This window comes from Thunnus thynnus, chromosome 20 (assembly GCF_963924715.1).
Source record: "Thunnus thynnus chromosome 20, fThuThy2.1, whole genome shotgun sequence".
NCBI lineage: Eukaryota > Metazoa > Chordata > Actinopteri > Scombriformes > Scombridae > Thunnus > Thunnus thynnus.
In genome coordinates, this window is record NC_089536.1 from 14932877 (window position 1) to 14956024 (window position 23148).

Sequence of the window (23148 nt, forward strand, 5' to 3'; positions counted from 1 at the left end):
AGATTCAGTGATTTGATATATACACAAAGACATTCACATATACAAAATCACTCAGCTGTACATGAATTTATAGAAAACAAACACTTGTGCAGGAGAGGCAGGAAGCTAAAAGCTCACACAAAGACTTCCAAAAAATAGAGACAATATAAACAGAGTTACATTAAATAAAAATTAAAACACTCACAGTAATTCAAAATTATGAGATATAAGCTCAAAATTATGACTTACTATCTCATATAGGTTTTTTTTATTAATTCCAAACATTTCATATTTTTTTCTTTTCCTGGCAGAAATGGGCTTCTGTACTTGGCCTTTTGTTTTAAACCTGCATCTTTAATGGACACTTATTTTTCTCTCTTTTGGTAGAATAATAAATATAACAAATCAATTTACAACCACCTTTTACAAGTATTCAACAGTGATTGAATGCTTAAATCCATTACCAAATTCATCTATTTGGAAGCCCAGGGGCATAATTTTGTTGTTGGGCCCTTTTCTTTCAGTGCTGAGTGAGCTGCCAGTTATGCACCAAGTCAGCTCAATATATAAGACACAGCCACAACTTTATGCAAGATATGCCTTAGTTGATATTGTACTTGAGTAGTGAAAATTACTCAACAAATTTGCAGTTATTAAAATTACTAAAAGCTAAGTGGTAGCTCGCTAACACTGGGAACCTGATGTTCTGGACGTATTTGCCCATTTATACAACCTTATAATGAAACCATAATTATGAGCTAATGAATGATATAGGATATAAGATTTTTCTTACTGTGAGTATTTTTTATTTTTGTCATTCCTAACATTTCATGTATTTCCTTTTTTGTGGAAGAATATGGACCTCCATATTTAGCTTTTTGCATAACTATAAGGCTATATCGTGGAGAGCTATTTTCACTAGTGGGGTACTTATTTGTAGGGAAATAAAATTACATTACAGCAGCCTTTAATAATAATAATAATATCGTTTGGCTACGCATATTTTCTCTTCCCCGTTCTCCTGCTAGCCACATGAATGCACTTGCTGTAGTGGAGTTTACGAGGAGCACTTGAAGGTATCATGGAGAGAGAGAGAGGGAGTGAGGGCGAAAGCTGACTGACAGACAGAGGGGCAGGGGTGGCTCACTGAGCGGAAGATTGGATGGAGCAGAGAAATAAAACCTAATGTGTGTCAGTCAGCTAGACGCAGAGTGAACAGAGAGACAGAGGAGAGGAAGAAGAAAGAGAAAGCACTGGCGTGAAAGGAGGAGCGGTCGGCTCGAGACAACAGAAACACGCACGCTGAGGCTGAGAGGAGCCTCAACAAGGTAAAGATGCTTTCAATGTGCACGGACTTAACTCTGCACAGTGTTATGTGTGTGTGTGAGGGAGACACTGTCAGTAAATTACACAAATCTGATTTATGCACATATTTTGCAAGCTTTTTTTTTTAAAGAATTGTGATTTCCAAGCACATGCCTGTGTAAAACCATGTGGATGCATGACTGTGCTGCATGTTAATTGGGATTGTGTGTCACCTGTGAACTCAAGCAGTAGATTAAATCAGTGTGGAGGAGAATATTGCATTTAGATATACGTCATGGGTTGCATATATATGCCAGCTAAATGTGTGAAAAAAGATCATTCTCCTTCTGATAAATTAAAAGGGAAAAGCTGATCAATATTATCACAGCACAGTGCTTGGTGACCTGAGAGAGAGGTGCTTGACAGGACAAGCCTCAGGCTATCACTTGGTTTATGGTTTTATTGGCTACAGGAGAGGCAGGAGAGCCATATTAGTATTCAGTAAAGGTCAAGGCCACGGACAGAGATATTAGGAAAGAAATATTCAAGGAAAAAATGAGCACCAGTGAACTTTATCTTAGTCAAAGGAAAAGGTGATATCTTAGGTCTAGAAATTTGTCTAATTTTTATGATTATGTTGCTGTATTATAGGTTAAAATGATGTTGTTTTAAATCTGAACTGACTGGTAAGAGGACATCGTTTGTAAGCACACATTTTGCAGTCCATGTCCCCTTTTTCCATTTACACATATCATTATGAGCTCAGTGGGAGAGTTTCACATCAGCCACCAGTCAAAAGCTTCTAAAGTTTGGCTCCCTACCAGCTAGACTGGCACTTTGTCAACCGTCATGTCAAGGTCCACGGCTGTTAAAATCCTGAAATCATGAAAGAGACGCTGGCCTGTTTGCCTGCACACATACACACAGACACAGACACACACAAACACACACACACACACACACATATATATACAAATAAATGTGGGTTTCCTTCCCCAGACACCAAAGTCAATCTCCCAGCACTAGAAGTGCAGGACAGCCTGACTCTTTATCCTGCTGTGTCGCGGAGTGGGTGTGTTGAAGGTGTTTTTGAAGTGATGCTCTTCTTATAAGCCTCTTAAGAGCCATCTGGCTACTGACCTCCTCTGCACTACATTTTCTTTTCTTTCCAGCATTTTCAACCATGCACTATTAAAATCTAAATCTCAAGGAAGCTGCATGTAGATTAACTTTTGATGTTTTGTCTACAGTATTATCTATACAAACATTATTCTGTTGTGCAGAATTTGGGATGCAGACATTTAATACATCTGTTTTTCCACAAAAGAATGCTTAATTTATTAATGAGAAACACACTATAAATCTTTTGTAGATTATCCTAATATCTTTGCGAAATGTACAGCAGGCATCTGTTTTTTCTGAATGGATATTGGCATGAAATCTGTCATATCCAAATATTTCTGCTCAGCCATGTGGGCGGCATCAGAGGAGGTGGATGAAATTCTAGGTAGTATCTCACATACAAACACACACAGTGTTTTGGGCAGATGGCCTTATCTGTGTTGGTGACCTCGCCCCTCTCTGTCTTCCTCTCGGGACCCGTCCAAAAGCAAATGAGTCTGGCAAACAGGTGGTGTGTGTGCATGGTTGTGTGTGAGTAGGGAGGACAGTGACATAAGGTTAAGCTCTTTGAACACAATATCAGTGTAATAAAGTATTACATACACGGAATTGATTGTAGATTGTGTTGGTAACTAGTTTAGTAGTAGGATGAATAATCTTGGTCCAATCCCGAAGTTTTGTAAAGATAAAGGCAAAGATTCAGAAAGGCAACAGGGACAAAGTCAACCAGTGGGAAAACTTGAAACAATCAAACTTGACAATGAGTGAGAGAATGAAGAAGAGGCATCTGAATATGGAATGTTATCATGATCCAGCAGCCAGTTTCTCTTTATCAGTAGGAGAAAAACATGAAATAATATTAAAAATGATAACAAAACCTTAGCATGAGGCACCTCACAGTGCTAATGAGCCAATTAAAGGTATAGTAGTAAACAAGAGGTTGCTCATAAGATCAAGTGACTATCACAAGGTCAAAACTCCAAATTGCCAATAGCTTTCAGTATAATATCAGAATTTAAATCTGTTGAAGCGTCCTTGAAAAACTCCATCATTCCTGCGTCACAGAGACGAGGCGAAGAGAAAACTGCCCTGTGGGAGTCAAATTATTCACTTTTCAAATAAAATCTGTATGCAAATGTTGTAAAGGGGCAGACTGTGAAATAATTGAAAATGAATAAAAAGAGGCAGATTTGACTAAAACTTTTATTCCTGCTCATAGTATTAAAGGGGACCTATTATGCTTTTCCTTATTTTCAGTCATATATATAATGTTACAATGTCAGATATTCATATTAAATGTGGCCAAAGTGTCAAATAATAAAGTAAACGTATGTAGAAGTAATTCCTGTGAGCAAAAGCACATTTAGTCATTTAAAAGCTTTTACTATGAAGCAGTAAAGCAGGAAATTTGGGTTTTTTTTAATCTGCAGTAATTTAACACGACTCTGATACAGCTGCCCGTCGGAGGCTTCAGGAAAGTTGGCCACCGAGAAAAGAATAGAGAAAGAATAAATACAGAATAGAGACAGAATAAAGAGACAGGAGCTAAGATTGCCTGTTAGAGACAGAGGCTGAACTGAGGGGCTACATAAAGGGCCAGTATGAGATAAATGAGGAGTTTTTTGAACTGTGAACTATGCAAAGCTACTCTAGTGGAGTCCCAGAATAAAATTATAGAGCTGGAAATAAACATAATAGGTCCCCTTTAAGTTAAATCAAGATGAAAGGTTTCTCAATTCTTACTTGCCAGTAATACCTTACAGCAAGAACCAGTCTGATACTGTACAATATAGAGGATATCTACCGTAAGAATAAGATGTTTGCTCAGTGCTGATGATATATGCTTACAAAGACTTAAATACTCACTTTTTTCAACAAGTGTTTTTGTCTTAATCATGATCTAATTTGGTTAAAAAGCAAACAAGATAAAGAGTTGTATAGCCATGCTAGAAGCTCTACACACCAAAATGCTATATACACAGCAGTGTTTTGAGCCAAATGGCTGAAGAAGACATTGCTGTAGATCTTCATCTGTTCAAATAAATTTATCGGTGTTATGAGTTTGCAGCTTTTCCACTTTTTTTGATAGCAGATACTGCTCGCCATCACTGTGTTAGCATGCTAACATGTTCTTATTAGCACAAAACACACAGCTGAGGCTGAAGGAGGGGTGTGGGGGGGAATATTATTCTCAATCACATTGACATCTTTACTCTCAAGTGAGAGAGTCTGTAAAATACTCATAAAAATGTTTGAAAATAAGGATAAATACTTATTGTAAGTTCCCAAACGTCTTCCAGTTACTTAAAGGGATTAATTTTGTGATGATATAAGATGGAGAAAAGCAGATAAAAATCTCATTGGAGAACCATGAACATACAATTTTTTTTGTCATTTTTATTGAATAAATTACTTTAAATGATTTGTCAACTAATGAAATTTTGTCAGTCAATTTTCTGTCAATCAACTCATCAGTTAATTGACTAATTCCAGCATTGTGTTTGATGTTTGATAATACAGGTATATGATCAATTCCATATTGATCTTTATTAAGTTGAAAAGGTAGTATGTGCTGCTGTTGGGTTTCTCTTCTAATCTACCAGTCCTGTCTAATGTACTTCATTGTATTCATGGAAATCCTCAGTGATGCATACAGCCGCGAGCATTGCCATCTTAAATCAAGGAGGCTAGCTAATACCACCATATGGCCGGTGGGTAACCTAAGTATATAGATGATAGACTCAGAGAGAGAGAGAGAGAGAGAGACAGAGAGACAGAGAGATAGAGATAGAGAGAGAGAGAGAGAGAGAGAGAGAGAGAGGGAAAGATGTCAGCTTTAAGCTCTTTCCAGCCTTGTAATTAGAGAGAGTTGGATAGAGGGAAGAAGAGATGAGAGAAAGAAGGTCAGGAACATGGGCCAAGTGTGCAGGGAGGTGAGCTGAAAACAGAGGATGAGAGAGAGGATGTGTTACCACAGAACTGTTAGCTTTATCGTTTGAACCACATTTTCTCAAGCAGTGCAGGCGTGAACCAAAACAAAATAAACTCTTAATTTTAAAGTGAGAAAAATGTTTTTTTTTTTGTTGTTTTTAATCTGAACATATAACAACAATTCACTTCTAAATTTGGAAATAATCAATTCTAGAGGACATTTTTTCCCTTCAAAGCTAGCTGGATTTTTTACCCCCCCAAACACATAATAACTAAAAGAATGCTGCACTGCATCCTGCATTTGGATCTTCACATAATGCAACGTGAGAATCGATCAACAAAATGTGTTTCTCAGTTTTCTTGAGTACTTTAAAGTAAGAAACTTTAACTTTGATCATTTGCAGTCCATAATTAAGGTGTTGTTAGGTGTCTGTCTACTATCAATATTTATATTGAAATCAATAAAATATATTTTATAATTTTGATACATGTAAATGTATGATTTGAAGGCAGCCTATCCACACCCAATCCCACTAATTCCAGTCAACATGACATGTAGTACACCAGGGTTATTTTCCTCATCGTAACTAAATTTAGTCCTGCCTCATTTAGTTTGGTGGAACAAGTAATTGAATTACCATGATGTCAGTTCATCAAGAATGATATTTTTCATTTACAGATAACAGGAGAAAGTAAAATTAAAGTATAGTAAATTTAGTTTTAGCTTTAGCTAAGGCTAGCTGTGGCTTTGTCTCACCAGTTAGCTTTCACATGATATGTTTCATTCCCCTTGCTGTGTAGTTGGCTGTCTCTCTGTGACAGGTTTGGTCTATTCATGGGATTTATAAGGTTGATTTGTAGAGTGAAAATAACTTAATTGGATTGACCTCATGCCCGCAGTCTCATACCTTTGCTGTGAATCTCTTCGTCCACCAAATTTCATGGATATTATGCTGACAGAAAGAAAGCCAAATAAACAAACATGTATAAATATTACCACACTGGTCTGTAGGTAGTTGAGGCTGTGTAACTCATCAGGCGTGGCAAAATATGTGTGTTTCTACTGCTCATAATGTGCAGAATGGATTTTTTTTTAGAAGTGCTACCATGTCAGCGTCCTGCTGAGTGAGTGAATGAAGGGACAGACATTGGTGCAGCATTAGACTGAATCAATCTGGGGTGTATTATCAATGCCTGCTGGAGGGTCACTCATGCGGAAAGGTCAAGGGTCACTTCAAGCTCCTGACATGGACACTGACAACATGTAATTACAGGACACTGGTGACACTAGCTTGTCGATATGTGTGTGTGTGTTTACTGAAGCCAAATCACAGTTCACTTAAGGAAATTAAGTCAACTTTTGGGACTTACTGTTATTTGCTTTTGTGGCACAGACAAAAGGGGAGCATGGGGAAACTAACACCACCTGGGGAATTGCACCCCAGGAAATACTGTCTCAAGAAGCTTGAATATTGTTTTGAAAATTCATAAGGCACGCAGTCGTTACAGACACAAGACAGAGACGTGTTTTCAGAATAAATCAAATGTTTTATTGAAATAATTAAATAGGCAGGGACTAGAGCTGCCGGGGAGAAAATAATTTTTAATTACTGAAACCAATAAGGGGAATAAAAATAGTGCTTTATTACAGTTACAGCTAAAAAGGCCTTAATACAAAATCTAAAACCATAAGTGAGCCCTAAAGTATTTAAAACTACCAGTCCAACATAAACTAAGCAAGACTGGGGAAACTGAGCTGAGGCCACCTGTGGAGAGGCACTACACTGAGGAGTGCCCAGGGGTGCAACCACTTAATCACCTCAGGTGCAACATAGCAATCCTCCTAGCAGAAATGGTGCAATCTACATTTGCGTCCCAGTGCTTTTAATAACATGCATAAAGTGTAGGGACCTCACCATGGGTGCCTAGCCACCCAACAATATGGCATATGCTTCACTGAAAGAAAGGGAACTAATAGAAAGAGAATAACAAACAAATAAACAACCCAGTTGGTTTGACAGTACAGGCACGGGAATGACACTCAAGCAAAACATTACCAGAAGGCCAAACAAAGAACGAGCAAAACAACAGCAGGTGAACCTACAAAGGGAGAACAGGAATTATCAGGCCTCATCATGCTGCATACTAAAATGATACATTTTGATGTGGTGACGCTACTCACCACGTCTGGTACGGGACATTAACACACAGGATCACTCAAAAAGGTTGGGCAGGACAACAGTGGAGTTCCAACAAACAATATGCTCAGCCAACAATTTAGATCAAAGCTAGAACAGAACGCAGTCAACTAAGTACGCAGTACAAAAAAGGCTGACTTGTGCATGTTAAGTCATCACTTTAACTACATAGCTGTAACACTAAACACTACCAGCTACAACAGAGACAGAGGACAGGAGCTAAAAGAGTAAACACAGGCTAACAGGTACCTTATATAATCTGATGGCCCTGATTAGGGAATTGGTTGGAGGAGGATTCAGGCCTGAAGCTGTGTTCACCAACATTACACATGATACTGTATTCACTTGCAATAGGGGAACATTACCCACCACACTTTCTTGCAGAGAGTTAGATGAGAAGATTGATGCCACTTTCATGCCAGGAGCCAGGAGACGCTTAGCTTAGCTTAGCATAAAGTGAAATGTGGAGTTTTTTCCTCAGCACCGCTAAAACCTGCCAATTATTGTTTCGCGTAGAAACAACATTTTGTGGTTTTATGTGCCGGACTATTTCTTGGCCGGGCACAGTGACCTCCTGGAGACCATGAAGTTGCTTTGCAACCAGTGGAGAACCCCCATAAAACCACAATTTTTGTACAAATTCAACAAATGAGACGTGGCACAGCCAGGCTCGCTGTTTCCCGTTTTCAGTCTTTATGCTAAGCTAAGCTAAGCTAACCAGCTGCTGACTTTCGCTTCATATTTATCACACAGACATGAATGTGGTATCTATCTTCTCATCCAATTCTTGGCAGGAAAGTCAAACCATTCCCTTACACGAAAAAATACGATCATCAATATATCAATCAATATATCATTCGCCAGTTAGCTGTATGGAAGTTCATTGAATTCTTCCAGTACGTGTTTGTAATGGTTCAATCAGCATCCATGTTATTGATGGACTACAACTATAAATTTGGAATGTAATGTGGAAAATGTAGAATAGGACTTTGCAGAACAGTTAAAAGTTTTGGCATCACTGCTCAGCAATCTAAGGCACGATTAAATTCATTTCCTCTTAAACATTTTACACGGCTTCATATGGGCTTCATGAACACAAGTCACCATCTCAACAAAGGTGTGTTTGTGCTGTTGCTGTTTATTCTAATTATGACTTTGGCACGATGCCAGCCTGTCTTCAATCAGTATTTTTCCAAACTAGAAATTTCCTTGGCAGCCAGCACATATTAATCAGCCCGCCAGGGGAAAATGTGACAATGAATTGACAGAACATAATTAACAAAAGACAAAGGTAATGTATTGTTTTGATGAAATTGTCAGAATATATATTACAATAATATAATATTATTATATATATTACAATAAGACAAAAAATCAACAAACAAACTAGTAATTGTTTTTAACAACTCTGGGATACAAAAGTGGGAATTCTGCTTAGACAAACCATTTTGACTATAACTGAATATAATCAGCAAAAACAAGAAAATTCATGAAGTTGATGGATGTCTTGATTTATGTATCTAGTAAATAAATTTAATGAGGGCTTGCTATTTGCCAACATGCTGAACGAGTGCCTCTGGTTTTTGTTTATAGCCGTCAGGTGTTTGTTTGTGGTAACTGTGGATGTCTAACAATGAGCCAGATTGTTTTGCCTGCTTTGGAAATTGTCAGAAAAGGCTGCAGGATCGTTTTGTAGATTTCAACTCAAATGAAATGCTGCTTCCATGGCAACACTTTTTAATTTGTTTTTCCATATACTTACATTTCTGATGGACTGTCACTGATGTAGCATCTAGTCTGGTAGCTCGGACAAAACACATCAGTGAGAAAAAAGGGTCAAAGTAATGTTCGTAATTTATTTTTCTGTGTGACCAACTACTTCAGAATAGTCTTATTTAATCAGTATTTTATGTTTTGTATGGAGTACCCTTTCCAGGTGTTCCTAAGTGATGATGGAGAGAGATTAGTGTTGTGTCATACTTGGCTATTGATATTACAAACTGCCAGTGAGCACTATATTTTGCCTAAATACAGGTCCTTAATGATTCAACAGGCGTCTGCATTGGGAAAAGGTGGCTGCACTAAATTCTGTCCCTCTGTATTTAGAAAATATACTCTTTATGTTATGAACAAAATGGTTAGTCTCTAAAAATGCCCTGTCTCTTTGATTCTGATCGACAGACACAAAAGTGTGAGTTGTTTGAAAAGCTTTCTTCTGTCAAGCTGTGCAGGAAATGTCTGGATACAGGTGTCATGTCTGTGAGAATAGGAAAAAATGTCACTAAAGTTAAAAAAAAAAAAGATAACCCAAAAATACAAAGCACATTGCGAAAAGGCTTGTTGTTTTTGTTTTACCCATGATAGCTTTTAGTTTTGGGGTAGATTTTACTTAAAGATCCCCTCCAGACATGTCTTACGATTTAAATAAAATACTATATTTGTGTTTGCTGTGTTTTTCCCACAAAAATAAGTTCAATTATCTTGTTAAAATCATCAAAATGCCATCTACTCCTTCTCCCTCTTTTAAAATCTGAGAATCTACTGTATGAATATACAAATATTTTTCATATTTACAGTTACACTGCTGGACACAAGATGTCTCCTACTTCACTGATTAGTCAGTTCTCAGTGTTTGTGCGCTGAAGGCTTCAAGTTTCCACATCTGTGTAAGTTGAATACTGGACCCTGATTGGCTCCAAACTAGTTGTGATATCACAAATCATGCTTGTAGGTGCATGCCTTAAACTGAGATTTTCACTGAGCTCAGAGAAACTTTCCAATTTCAGCAGATGAATGTGAAAACAGTCTCTGCACATACAATGCCAGTCAAAAGTTTGGACACACTTTCTCTTCCCTTGGAGACAATAGCGAATTAGTGAAGTTAATAATGCGAAACAAATCAAATAGCATTTAATTAAGCTGAACACAGAGGGAGTCATTGCTACTATAGCGTTGCCATGGGGACAAACAAGATGAGGAATCTTATTAGACAAAAGGGGTCAGTATTATCTGACCTCACTTTTCTCCATGTCATACAGTTTACAAAGAAACTAGTGCTTTTTGCCTCCGTAATGAGAGCAGTTTTTAATCATTTTGAAACCCCAGCACAGTAATGGGTTCATTCATCACTGTCAAAGCATAGCTGGTTGGATGCCATTTCAAAATGTATTTTCAAAGTCAATTTAAATGAGAAAAGATACGTATGCTTTAGTAAGTCTCCATCAGCAGCCCCAGAGGTCAGATTTCTGTTTTTATTGTCAGTGTTTGCAACTACAGCCTTCAACTCTTTTTACACACAGTTTTAGAATATCACTTATGAACTTAATCCTCCACTGCAAATGAAGAGGGACATTTTTTCAAGCATGTATTATTTTAGATTAATCGCATATTCCGTGAATCAAAACAAAAAAGGATTCTGAGAAAGAAAATCTGAATTTTGTGAGGAAAAACATCAATTCTGAGAGAGCCTGGATTATGCTATCTACCTCTTTTCCCTCATGTGGAAACATCATATGTTTTTTTTGTTGTTTTTCTTAAATTCCCAGTTGTGTCAGTGATATTTTACCTTGGCCACACGTGAGGAGCCAGAACAGAAGGAGCCAGCGGAGAGAACCCACCGCCTTTGTTTTCCCTCCCTCCCTGTTTCCCCCCCACCGCCCCTCACCCCTCTCCACCCTCCTGCCTCCTCTGGATGATTGAAGCCATGCCCATCGTGTCTGCAAGCACAGGTACAGCCAAACATATGTTCAAGCTGCTTGCTTATGCTCTCTGATGCATTTTATATGCTTATAAATAATGCATGTTTTATAATATCAATATACATAACAGATGCTTGAATTTTAAGTTAAGAATTTAACTGAAAATTACAGAGTTTGCGGATGCAAGGTAGACGGAGTTACAGAGGCAGACATTTGAGACATAAACACACCTAATTATGTAGTTTCTACCATACATTGGAAATGTGTTGGATTTCAGAGAGGCTTCAGGTCTCTTATTTGGCAGCAACAGTTGGGCTTTTCAAATGTGAGATCCAAATGTCAGATCTTTTCCTCCCTTTTGTTCAATTCAGACAAAAATCTAATGTCATAGTGTTAGTTAAATTTAAACAAAAGCCGATCTAACATTCTACATTTAAGTGTATTTGGTTCTTGATTGTCCCTTTATAATCCCTATACCATAATATGAAAAAGAGATGTTTTATTTTACTTTTATTTCTTATTAATGATGTAATTTCTTCTCGCCTGATTTCTTTTAGTTTATGATAGAAAGTGGGTGATGAATCTTGGTTTGTATAATCCATACAGGGCTGCATGAGACCCTGGCCCTGCTCACCTCTCAGCTCCACCCTGATGCCAACTATAAGGATGACCTGGTCTTCCTCAGAGATGTCTTTAGTGAGAAGAGCCTCGGTTACCTCATGAAGGTACAGCAGATATGTCCGAGTAGCTGTGACTGCTGCACTGCGGCCTAAAAAAAATCATGTTTATAAAGGAACATCTAGTCTAGTGTTTCTTTGCATCAGCTATTCAATAAATAAACAAGAAGGCACTCAGTTGGTAGAGTGCAAATATCTACCAATACCGAACAAGCTGCAAATAAAAACTGAAAAAATCTGTCTCACCAGAATTTAAAATCAGTATAACACATGTAAATGTCTGTAAATATTTAATGATAAAATCCCAAATGTTTGTTTTCTGCAAAATCTTATCAACTCATTCTTGAAAAAAAGGCTTTCTGTCTACTAGGTTTCATGTGAATTCATTATTTTTTGTGTGTGCATGCACATTTGTGACGTGGCCAGTTTACTAATTAAACCTTTAACATCACAGATTCATGAGAAACTGAAGCAGTACGAGAAACAGAGCCCAACTCCAGTTCTGCACAGCGCTTCTTGTCTGGCAGAGGATGTAGGTGCAATCTTTATATATTATATATATATTTCAGTGCTAAAATTAGAATATTGGATAATATTGTAATTCACCATTAAATATTAATAAACATTTATTGTGATCCAACAAAGGTAATTTTCTTTTATGAGGAGATTTTTCAAAATATTTAATTGGAGATTTTCTGATTCAAATGGTCAGCTGGCAGAAGAGCTCCAGAATGGACCACTGGAGGATGACGAGAGAGAACTGCTCCTCCTGCTGAGCACTCCTCACCTCAAGGTACACACACAAACACACACACACACACTTAGACGAAGTGATAAATGTTCGTTGGTGTCTCTTTGCTTTCAACCCAGACAGTCTCCTGTTCCCTGTGAGGTCTGATCTCTTTAATTTCGCTGTCTCTGAGTGCTTTCACCCTGAGCTGCTCTGATTTCCCTCTAAGTTGATCATCTATTACGTAACGCCAGCATCAGAGCTGTCTGTCTGTCCCCCTTCCCCCGTCCCTCAGACATAGACAAGACTGCCTAATTACTCTTATCAAGTCATTATGTTCAATTTATTGGCTTTCTTGGGAGCGGGAAGGGTTGACAGCTGTGAAATGGGAACACTCATTTGCAAAAGCAGTCAGTCGTATTTTCCCTCTGTCTCTCTCTCTCTCTCCCTCCTTGTTCTCTTGGCTTTTCTCCTGTCTTTTTCTGTTTTTCTACACCCCTGCGATTTACATGGCTTTTCTTTGCTGTACCAATCAATTTTCTTTTCATTTTTGTGAATTCTCTGGACACTGACTGAGGCTTCATTTTATTGTGTTCTTTCTCTTTTCTATGTGTGTGTGTTTGTTTGTGTCTTTATTCAACTTGTTCATGCAGGCTGTGCTGTCAGCCCATGACACAGTGGCCCAAAAGAACTTCGACCCGGTGCTGCCGCCACTGCCGGAGGATCTAGATGACGATCTGGAGGAGGAGTCCGTGAAGATCGTCCGCCTGGTGAAGAACAAGGAGCCCCTGGTGAGAGCCGCCTGACAAAAATAAGAGCTTTTCCTTCCCTCAATAACTACAATTTTCATACCCGTCAAGAGGGGCTTTAAAACTCCATTTACTGTGATAGAGCAGATTTAGAGAGCTCTGGGGTGTGAGTGTGTGTCTCTGTGTTGGAAAAAAAAAATCACGCTCAAGGAAATCCTTCAAGCAAAGGACAAATAAATAGATTTGAGAAGTGATATCAGTTTTGAAAAGCAAAATATCGACTTATTAAAGATCAGTTCAGATACAAAGATACAAGCAGATACAATTGGAACTGAGAGTTGTGAGTCTGTTCATCTGTCAGATAGGATGTCAGTAATGTCTAACCGTAGAGTTACTGCATTTAGGTATGCTAAAGAACAAAAGAAATGTGAGCTGTAACCCAATGAAGGAAAACTCTGATAACAAGTAGGGAAGTGTGTTGTAGAGGTTTTTCTTTGATACAGTAATTAAAAAAATGAATCACAAGATTACTAGCATGTTAAAGGTACCCTGTGGAGTTTTTTTTTTCATTAACAAAGTTATGTTTATATTCACTGTTTCTCATTAAAATGCATTATGTGTATCCTTGAATTCTTTTCCTCCTTCATATAACATTTGGAGACTTGATTTTCGGAACAATCTAACACCAACATTTTAACATCCATGTTAATGCGCAAGCAGTCTTTTTCTTGTCTTTGTTGCGTTAGTGCATTGTTATATTTTCCACATTACTGCCACCAACTGTTGATCAGTAGAATAGCATGAAACCATCAGCAGGAGTGTCTTCTCTTTTGTGTGCACGAAATACAAACAAAACAGGGCCCACTTCTATAAAAACACCTCTAGCTGAAATTAAAAGTATAGTTCGCATATTTTGAAATGTATTCCTATGCATGCCGCTCACTGTATTACGCCGCAACAGCACTTTCAGATCCAAACAGCTGATCTGCGGTGTAATACAGTGCGCGTGACCGTGCGTAGGAATACGGAAATTCTACGGTTGAGAAGAAAATGTAGTGCCAAAGGAAAGGGCTGGCTGATGGCAAGGTAAAGTGGTGAAAATATTCTAAATATAGCGGGGTTTTTTTTGGTTTTTTTTAGGCGGTCCTTTTTTTAGGTAGTTAAAACATGTTTTGCTGCTGGCGTCGTCCACAGCAGTACATTGCTTAGCTTCCAAGCCAGTACTCTTGCCTGCTTCTCCAAATTGGGGGGGTGCAGACCGCCATCTACTGCAGCTAATACAGTGACTATGGATAAGTACATCAAACAACCCCATTTCAAAAAACTGCGAACTATCCCTTTAAACTCCAGCAGAGGTCATCTCCAATGATCAAGTATTACTCCTCTCACACAAGGGTAGAGCTGTAATGTTCATTCAATGAACAGAAAATTAATTGCCAACTATTAGAAGCAAAAATGCCAAATATTTACTTGTTGCAGCTTGTCAAATGTGAGAATTTTAAGGTTCTCTGTGTCGTACATGATAGTAAAGTGAATATCTTTGGATTTTGGTTTGTTGGTCAGACAAAACATTTAAAGACGTAACTTAATTTTTCACTGTTTTCTGACATTCTATAGACAAAATAATTAATCGATTAATCAAGGAAATAATCAGCAGATTGATGGGTAATGAAAATAATCGTTAGTTGCAACAAGAGTTTTGTTGACTGATACTGATCTTTCCGGCAAAAGCCACCAACCTGCACACAGGGAGAAGCTATTATCTGTCAACCAGAATATAATATCAGGTCAGTGAAAAGTAGATATTTGATTTGGAGTAAGATTTATTGATTAGTCTCTTCCTTCAGGGTGCAACTATTCGGAGAGATGAGGCGACAGGAGCTGTAATCGTGGCCAGAATCATGAGGGGAGGGGCTGCTGACCGCAGTGGTGAGAGCAACAGTTTTCACACAATATTACAATGCATATGTGCACAAACTCACTTGTAACATCACTTGTATTGTTTGATTGCCTCTGGAAAAAAAAGCAAAAAAATATCTGCAGTAAAGTGACATAAGAAAAAATTCTGACAGCTCTTCTTTCTACTAACAGGACTTTCTTATCACTACTAATACACTGACAGAGAAGTGAGGAGATTATGTTGTGTAACCCCATGAACTTTCACCAGAGATCAAATCCTTGAGATTAGTGCCACAAGATTGCATATTTTGAGATTACAAACAAGGGTCGCTCCTGGCTGTTGCTATGGAAATGTTATTGACTGTATGCCAACAGAAAATTGTGTTTTTTTTGTTCACATTAGAGTCTCACACTGAAAATACACACTGGAATATTCCTTTGATTTATTTTCCTTGGCTAGTAGACTTGTTTTCAAAAGACTGTTTGTGTTTCCAGGTCTGGTGCACGTGGGAGATGAGCTTCGAGAGGTCAATGGAAACCTGATAACCCACAAAAGGCCAGATGAAATTAGTCAGATTCTGGTAACAGACATATTTAATGTAGAATCATATTAGTTCAGTTACTGTAGGATTGTTAAATGATGACTACTGGAAATAACAGTTCTGGTGTTTTTGATCAGTCCCAGTCACAAGGCTCCATCACTCTGAAAATCATTCCAGCTGTTGTAGAAGAAGACAAACTGAAGGAAAGCAGAGTAAGGGCGCATTTCTTCTGTAAAATTCTGTCTGCATCTGTGATGATGCCGATGTAATTAATTGATGTTTTTAATAATTTTCTAAATGAAAACTTTGTTGTATTGTTGGTTCTTATCAATGACGTGCACCCACACTCATGGATAATCTCATTGGGAACAGAAGAATTTATCTATTGATAAGTTTGAAGAAAGAATAGTTTGATATTTGGGGAAATACGCTTAATTTTTTTTTTTTTTTTGCCAAGAGTTAGATGAGTAGATTGATACCACCTCCACATATGACAATTAAATATGAAGCTATCATCAAAAAACCATATGAGAGAATATCTTTTGGAAGAGTGGTGTTCATCCTGCCAGAAAAGTTCCAGAGACTTGTAGAATCAATGCCAAGGTGCAATGAAGCTGTTCTGGCGGCACGTATTGGCCCAACACCTTACAAGACACTTTATGTTGGTTTTTCCTTTGTCACCTGTTTGTATGTCTATTTGCATATTTTAAAGCTCACTAATTAGCATGTTATACTGTTTGTTTCATCCGTACAAAAACCACATGTAGGGTTTTACGGGGTCATGAGCAGGAATATTTTTTAACCGAGAGCAGTGGCTTCCTGAAGAATCAAGCTAGCTGTTTCCCTCTGTTTCCAGTCTTTGTGCTAAGCTAAGCTAACTGGCTACTAGCTTTAGTTTAATGTTTAACAAACAGATTTGTCAGATTTAGCAATTATTCCTCGCTAACAGAATATTCTTACTCCCTCTAGGTCTATCTTCGAGCTTTGTTCGACTACATGCCTTTTGAGGACAAGGCCACTCCGTGTCAAGAGGCGGGACTTCCTTTTAAAAGGGGGGACATTCTTCAGGTGGTGAGCCAAGAAGACACCACCTGGTGGCAGGCCAAGAGGGTGGGCGACTGTAACCTGCGTGCCGCCCTCGTTCCCTCCACACAGTTCCAGGAGAGGTAGGCTGCATCATCTCTGCTGGAACATTTGGGCGGGATTAAAGGATTTGAACATTTCTTACTAGAACAGTCATTGCAAGAAATTATTACAGACACCAAACATGTTACTACCTGATTTTCTAGTATAATAATACTAATAATAATAATACATTGTTGGAAAATTTTGAGGTAAATGATAGCATAAAGATAATATTTACATAAAGGTTAGTTCAGAATTATAATAATTTAATGATTTAACAATAAAAAAAGGTATTTAAAATGGAATTTATAACTTTAGAGTGTGTCTGACCCATGTCAGTTGTTGCTACAACACTAACAGGCTTCTTATTGACAACGGTTTCCTTTTTCAAATCAAAAATAAATGCCTTTTGTCTTTCATTTTTTTCTTCTCAGGCGCTTGAGATACAGGATGAAAATGGGTTCCTTCCCTGCTCCTGTGTCCCCCAAAGTCCCCACATGTAAGCCTTATTTTACCTCGGTAATCAAAAATTGTCTCACATAACCTATAACCATAAATGTACAAGAGGCTTAGATCGACAGATAAAGCTTATATTGCAGGCCAAATCCAATCTAGACAAGAAGATACAGAAAAAGAGATTATGAAAATAGAACAGGGGATGTGAGGTTAATCTAGGTATAAAAAAAACCATGTAATCCAGTGTGCCCCGGTAGCCTACTGGTTATGAAGCATGCCACATAACCGTAATGCCTGCGGTTCAATTCCGGTGTTTCATTTCCTAATCCAATTTTAAAAGTAAAATGAAACATAAAGGTTTGAAAAACAGCGTATGGTCGTTAAGTCGGTTCTTTCCATGTATCTATCTGCATATATACTAAACTCCCAAACACTGTGAATCCAGGTAAAAGTAATTTATTAAAACTATACAAAAGAGAGAAAGAGGTATACGGTAGATAAAGAAAAGCAGATAAATTGTAAGTATTTCTAAAGCTAGATAGAGTGTAAGATGTTGAATTTGCAAAACAAGGTGAAAGTCCTGAATAGTTTCTATGGTGAATCTGAAAAAGTGTACACAAGAAGAACAGTGGTTGTAATATTCTGTCACTCCCTGCAGTGATACTGTGTGTCATTCCTTGCATTGCCAACCTCAGATGATCGGGCTGAGAGAGGTACGTGGACAAACCCTCATATTACAAAGCAGCTCTCATTCCTGCCCTTTATAAAGCATGCTTTCATTGACAACACCCAACCTGAAACTCACAAAAACACAGATTCTGGCGCACCTTTCGCCCCTGCAATTAACCCCTTTTTTCCCTTTACAGTTGCCTTTATACCTACAATACCTTCCCCTTCTCTCCTTGATAGTTACTGTACCCTCAACGTCAACCTCACCTCCCTCCTCTTACCCTGTCTTCTCTTCCTGCTTGCCATCCCACAGAAGACTGTGACAGTGAGGGTGCTCTGAATGGAAAGGACATAGGTGAGGAGGCATGATCAACGCGTTTGCAACATCACATTTCTGCTAAATCTGTGTGCTAATCCATCCCTTCTTCCAGAATCTGCAAACTATTCTTCTTAGAGAAGTTGTAGTGGATTGCTATAGTTTTGAATCGGAGGATAAGAGCAGGTTTCAGCTGGTTTCTTCTGTGAGCTCAACACCAGATGTAACACCTCACCTCAGCCCTCTTAACCTTTTTGAAAAACAGATTTAAAACCATAAAGAGCAAGTTGGCAATCTCTTCGGTGTGTTCATCAGGCTTCCTGGCTGCTCTTATTCACTTCATGTGACTGTGCTTCTGTGGGTTTTACTGTGCTTGAAAGCATTACCCCAGCCATTTTGACCTGGACCTTATTTTCACATCCATCATACAGCTTATGTTGAACCAAAATCTTACAAACAGCTTCACTCTAGTCCATTCAGAGTATTAGTTTTTCAGTCCAATATGAGATGTGTTTGAAATAACAAGTAAACTCTAAATATTTTAAGTGGGTTCTTCATTACTTTATTTATCTTTTATGCAGGCTTAGTGCAAAATAAATTAGTGAATTAACAAAAGAATGACTCACAACATTGTAAACAATATAGCCTGACAAATACTGGATTTAATATTGATATTTGAGAAGACGTTTTAAAAAGTTGATAATGATCAACTGATATCTTTCTTTATTATTTTTCTATATGAACACATAACTTGAACAATCATTTCTGATGAGGATCCTTTAAAAATGGTCATTAAAGAAAACTTGTCAGTGCTCTCTGGTGGACAAACTGTGTAATGGTGACACTGTTGCTAAGCAATCTATTAACATATCTTTGGCATTTCTGGATTGCAATTTCTAAATGCCAATAATTACACTACTAATACAGATATACAGTTTCTGTGATAAGCCAATATTTGCTAATATATCAGTGTAGCTTTTAAAAGCAGCATTGTTCTGATAGGCGCGTAAGAAGCAAGTAGCTCTACAGTGAAGCAATTGTGATGATTTTATTTTATTAAATTGGTATAATGGAGAATTATGAGATAATTATAGAGGTTAAAATAGCTGAAGTTCTGCTTTAACAGTCACATTTTTTTCTGTATCTTTCAGGAATTGCTGAGTGACAGTGTGTTTGTTTTGGGTGTATCTTCATGCTCCCACTTTTTATTAAAAAAAAAAAAAGCTCAGCGATCTGCACTTGATCTGCGTGTGTGTGCGCTTGTGACTCTGGCAGGCTTTTTGCGCCATACGCTACAGCCGCTGACCTCATTTACTTCTCATTGTGCTTTACAAATGGCCTCTTGTCACGCTTACATGATTAAGGTGCTTTGTTTGTGTCTGGTGAAAAGGTAGATGCAGCATGCATGGCTTCCAAGCTTCTGTTCTGTTGGTGACATTTAAGCTGGTTGAATAAATGGTCTAATATGAGCTGTAGTTTCTCCCAAGAGTAAGGCAGCTCCTGCCTTCTGTGGTCATGCTTTCTCATGGGATTTTTACTCAGGTACTCTTACTGATTTCTACTGGTGTTGTTCAGTGTGTCTGTGTTGTTTGATGTATGACACAGGAATTTCAATTTCAATCAGGAAGTGAGATGATGTGGAAATTAGTGCAATTTTCAGTTTGCTACTTGTTTGGTTTTTCGATTCTAGTGTCAAGCTGGCAGTGTAATCTGCGCTAGACTTGTCAGAGTTTCTTCAGTATATGGACCACTGTCCATCTTACATTTCTACCTACATGTCTTTGACCACAGCGAGCTTGCGCAGAAGTTTCAGGCTTAAGAAAGATCGCCAGGGATCACCAGGAGAACCTCAAACTCCAGATGCCAATCACACAGATTTCCTGATTTACGAGGAAGTCACACAATATCTTCCCCGTCCTGGTGAGAGGCCCCGCCTAATAGTACTGATAGGTAGGTCTACTGCGGGTTTTGTTGACATCTTAAATTTAAGAACTACACATAAATTCTCAAAAAAAACCACCCAACTTGCTATTAAAGTGACACTGGGCATGAGATTTAAGTAAAAATATTGATAATTTTGTGTCTATTCTGTTATATGGTCACAGGTTCTCAGGGAGCTCGGATCACTGAGCTCAAACAGAAGGTGATCGCTGAGAATCCCCGACATTGTGGTTTGGCTGTGCCTCGTGAGTTGGGTTTTCTTTATATTTACTCTTTGGCTTTCACTATGAAGTCACTCTAAAGCTGCAGATGTGTTTTTCTGGGTCTGTAGTTAAGATATGTGCTGTGGGTTTCACCTGAGTACCTGTTAGCTGCTGCAATGCCTTTGATCTAGGATTTAAACCAGATTAATCTCCTCTTTCAGACATTGTAATCCACCACTGGAGATTTCTTTACAAAAAGCTACACCAAAACAAATGAGTTATAGTGTAGATGGTGTAGCAACATTTGCACCATCTGTGGCGTTTTTTGTATTAGCACAGGATTAGATGTTTTGTTCACCACTTGTGAAAACTGCTGAGTAAAAATGTGATATTTTGCTCTGGAGGACAATGCATTATCCATGCGATTACATACCACACACAGGCTCTTGCTGACATATTTAAAGACATACAAGCAGTCAGTCATTAACTTTTTTCCAACACCACCCCCCCCCCCCCCGGCTGTGTTTGAATATGCGGCCTGAAGACACCACTCGGGCCAGGAAGTGTTATGAGAGAGAAGGAGTGGAGTACCACTTCATCACTAAAGCAGCTTTCGAGGCAGACATCCAGAATGGCAAGTGAGTATTGGATACGGGATATTATCCAAGACATGGTTTACTGTATATTCTTATGTTTCAGACACTTGCATTCATTTTGTATACAAGTTAATTTTACTTTTAAATTTGTTATCACTGAAGTGGCCAATCTGTTCAGCTTGATTTACAATTTTATGCCCGAATAATTCATGATGGTGCCATATTTCTGCAGATTTATTGAATATGGGGAGTATAAAGACAATCTGTACGGCACCAGTTTGGAGTCCATGCGCAGAATTTTGGATCAAAACAAGGTCTGTCTGGTGGATGTGCAACCAGAGGTTAGTATTTACACTGACAAACGAATACATTTTTGATTACAATAAATACTAAGAACTTGAAAGCAAGTACAGACATAGTCATTAAACATGAGATCATTTTTCTCATCTCATCACATTGAGACGCCCACACCTCTATTTCTGTGTCAATTAAGTTTCTGACAGCTCTGTTTTACACAGAACACAGATTTTACATGGTGCTGATTAGAGGCTGTATTTTCCCAGTTTTAGCAGTTTTAAATTACAGTTTAAATAAGTTCACAATTTTTCAAGTCTGTCAACACTGAAAGAGGTTTTCTTCGCTGTAATCATTCCTCCTGCTCATACTGACTATTAAAAGTGTGCCCACAGCCATAGCTTATATGAGGCTTCAGCAGTCTGAGTTAGTCAGATCAAGTTGATATCTGCCACATTTACAGTCCTTTTAGCATCAAATCCTCTTTGTTTCCTCAGACAGTGTTTCCCTGTTGAGCTGCGGTGGAAGTATAGTAACAAAAAGAGAGACTTTGACAGTAAAAAGACTGTAACGTTGAAAGAAATCTACTTGATTTGACTAATTTGGACAACTGAAGCTTCATATTGGCTTCAGATAAACATTTAAATACATTTTTGCCAGTATAGTCAGAATAGACGGGAGGAATGATTACAGCAAGAAAAACCTATTTCAGTGTTCATGTGGGCTCCTGACTATTGTTTAAGACAGACTTGAAAAATTGTGAACCCATCCTTTAAGATTTTACTTGTCACATTTAAAGTATGACCAAGTCTGGATTCAGTCTACACTGCATAAGCCAACAGGTTTAGTATATTCAATGTTTATGTACTGACAACTTTTTAAAAGGCTGTGGAGGACTGTAAAACATCTACACTATTCATAAAAATCTCCCGTATATTTAGTAAAGCCGCTGTTGTAGTTGGTATAATTAAGTTTTTGTCCCACATTCAGGCACTGAAGACTCTACGTACCGCTGAGTTCAAACCATATGTCATCTTCGTAAGACCTTGCATCTTTGACAGTCAAAGGAAACGGCTTGGCTCCTCTTCCTCACTCAGCGCAGGAATAACGGTGCAAATCCTTCCTGACTCACACTTGACAAAAGAAAGTTTAAGTGCAGTGTCTCCTAGCTGACAGTGATTGTTCACACAGACTGTTAGTGATTTGAAACCTTTTTTGTTTTGTTTCGAAGCCTTTTTTCTTAAATCATCAGTGTAACATTTTGTGCCTGTGTACACACTCTGAGTCATGTAGTAACAACTAAACATTATTCCTCCCCTCTCCTCTCACTGAGCAGGAGGATGACCTGGAAGAAATGAAGCAGTCGGCAGAGCGGATGGATGAGTGTTACGGGCATTGGGTGGACTATGTCTTGGTGAAGGAGGACCCAGTCAGTGCCTTAGCAGAGCTCCAGGTCATACTGGAGAGGGTGCAGATGGAGCCCCAGTGGGTGCCTGTTTCCTGGGTGAGGACCTAACCTGCTTACCTGAGCTTGAATGGTTCAAGTTGAGACAGTGGACCCACTGTGTGTGGAGGACAGATAAAACTGTTGGTGTGATCCAGTGTTTACTGCCAGACTAACCATTCCACAAATACAGGTTTGTGATAGTTGATCATAAAAGAACATCTGCAATGGACTGAAAGCTGCTTTTTCATTGGTCTGAGTATCAAATGAGCCT

The 23148-nt window shown here is 38.3% G+C and overlaps 1 protein-coding gene across 2 annotated transcripts; it reads left to right on the plus strand.

The window, feature by feature from the left end:
• The first annotated feature begins 1056 nt into the window (after positions 1 to 1056).
• LOC137171803 (MAGUK p55 subfamily member 3-like) lies at positions 1057 to 23106 on the plus strand. 2 transcript variants are annotated; one of them, XM_067575934.1, is made up of 20 exons: positions 1057 to 1307; positions 10112 to 10201; positions 11081 to 11263; positions 11840 to 11958; positions 12365 to 12442; positions 12623 to 12703; positions 13294 to 13431; positions 15237 to 15318; positions 15784 to 15869; positions 15968 to 16042; positions 16800 to 16996; positions 17390 to 17454; positions 18107 to 18124; positions 18394 to 18435; positions 20188 to 20346; positions 20502 to 20582; positions 21085 to 21178; positions 21369 to 21477; positions 22421 to 22540; positions 22767 to 23106. In XM_067575934.1, the coding sequence occupies exons 3-20, from the start codon at positions 11227 to 11229 to the stop codon at positions 22944 to 22946; spliced, it is 1761 nt and encodes a 586-aa protein (XP_067432035.1). In that variant the 5' UTR covers positions 1057 to 1307; positions 10112 to 10201; positions 11081 to 11226; the 3' UTR covers positions 22947 to 23106. The 2 variants fall into 2 exon arrangements, with proteins under 2 accessions (XP_067432035.1, XP_067432034.1); XM_067575933.1 differs by lacking the exon at positions 10112 to 10201.
• Positions 23107 to 23148: the final 42 nt, after the last annotated feature.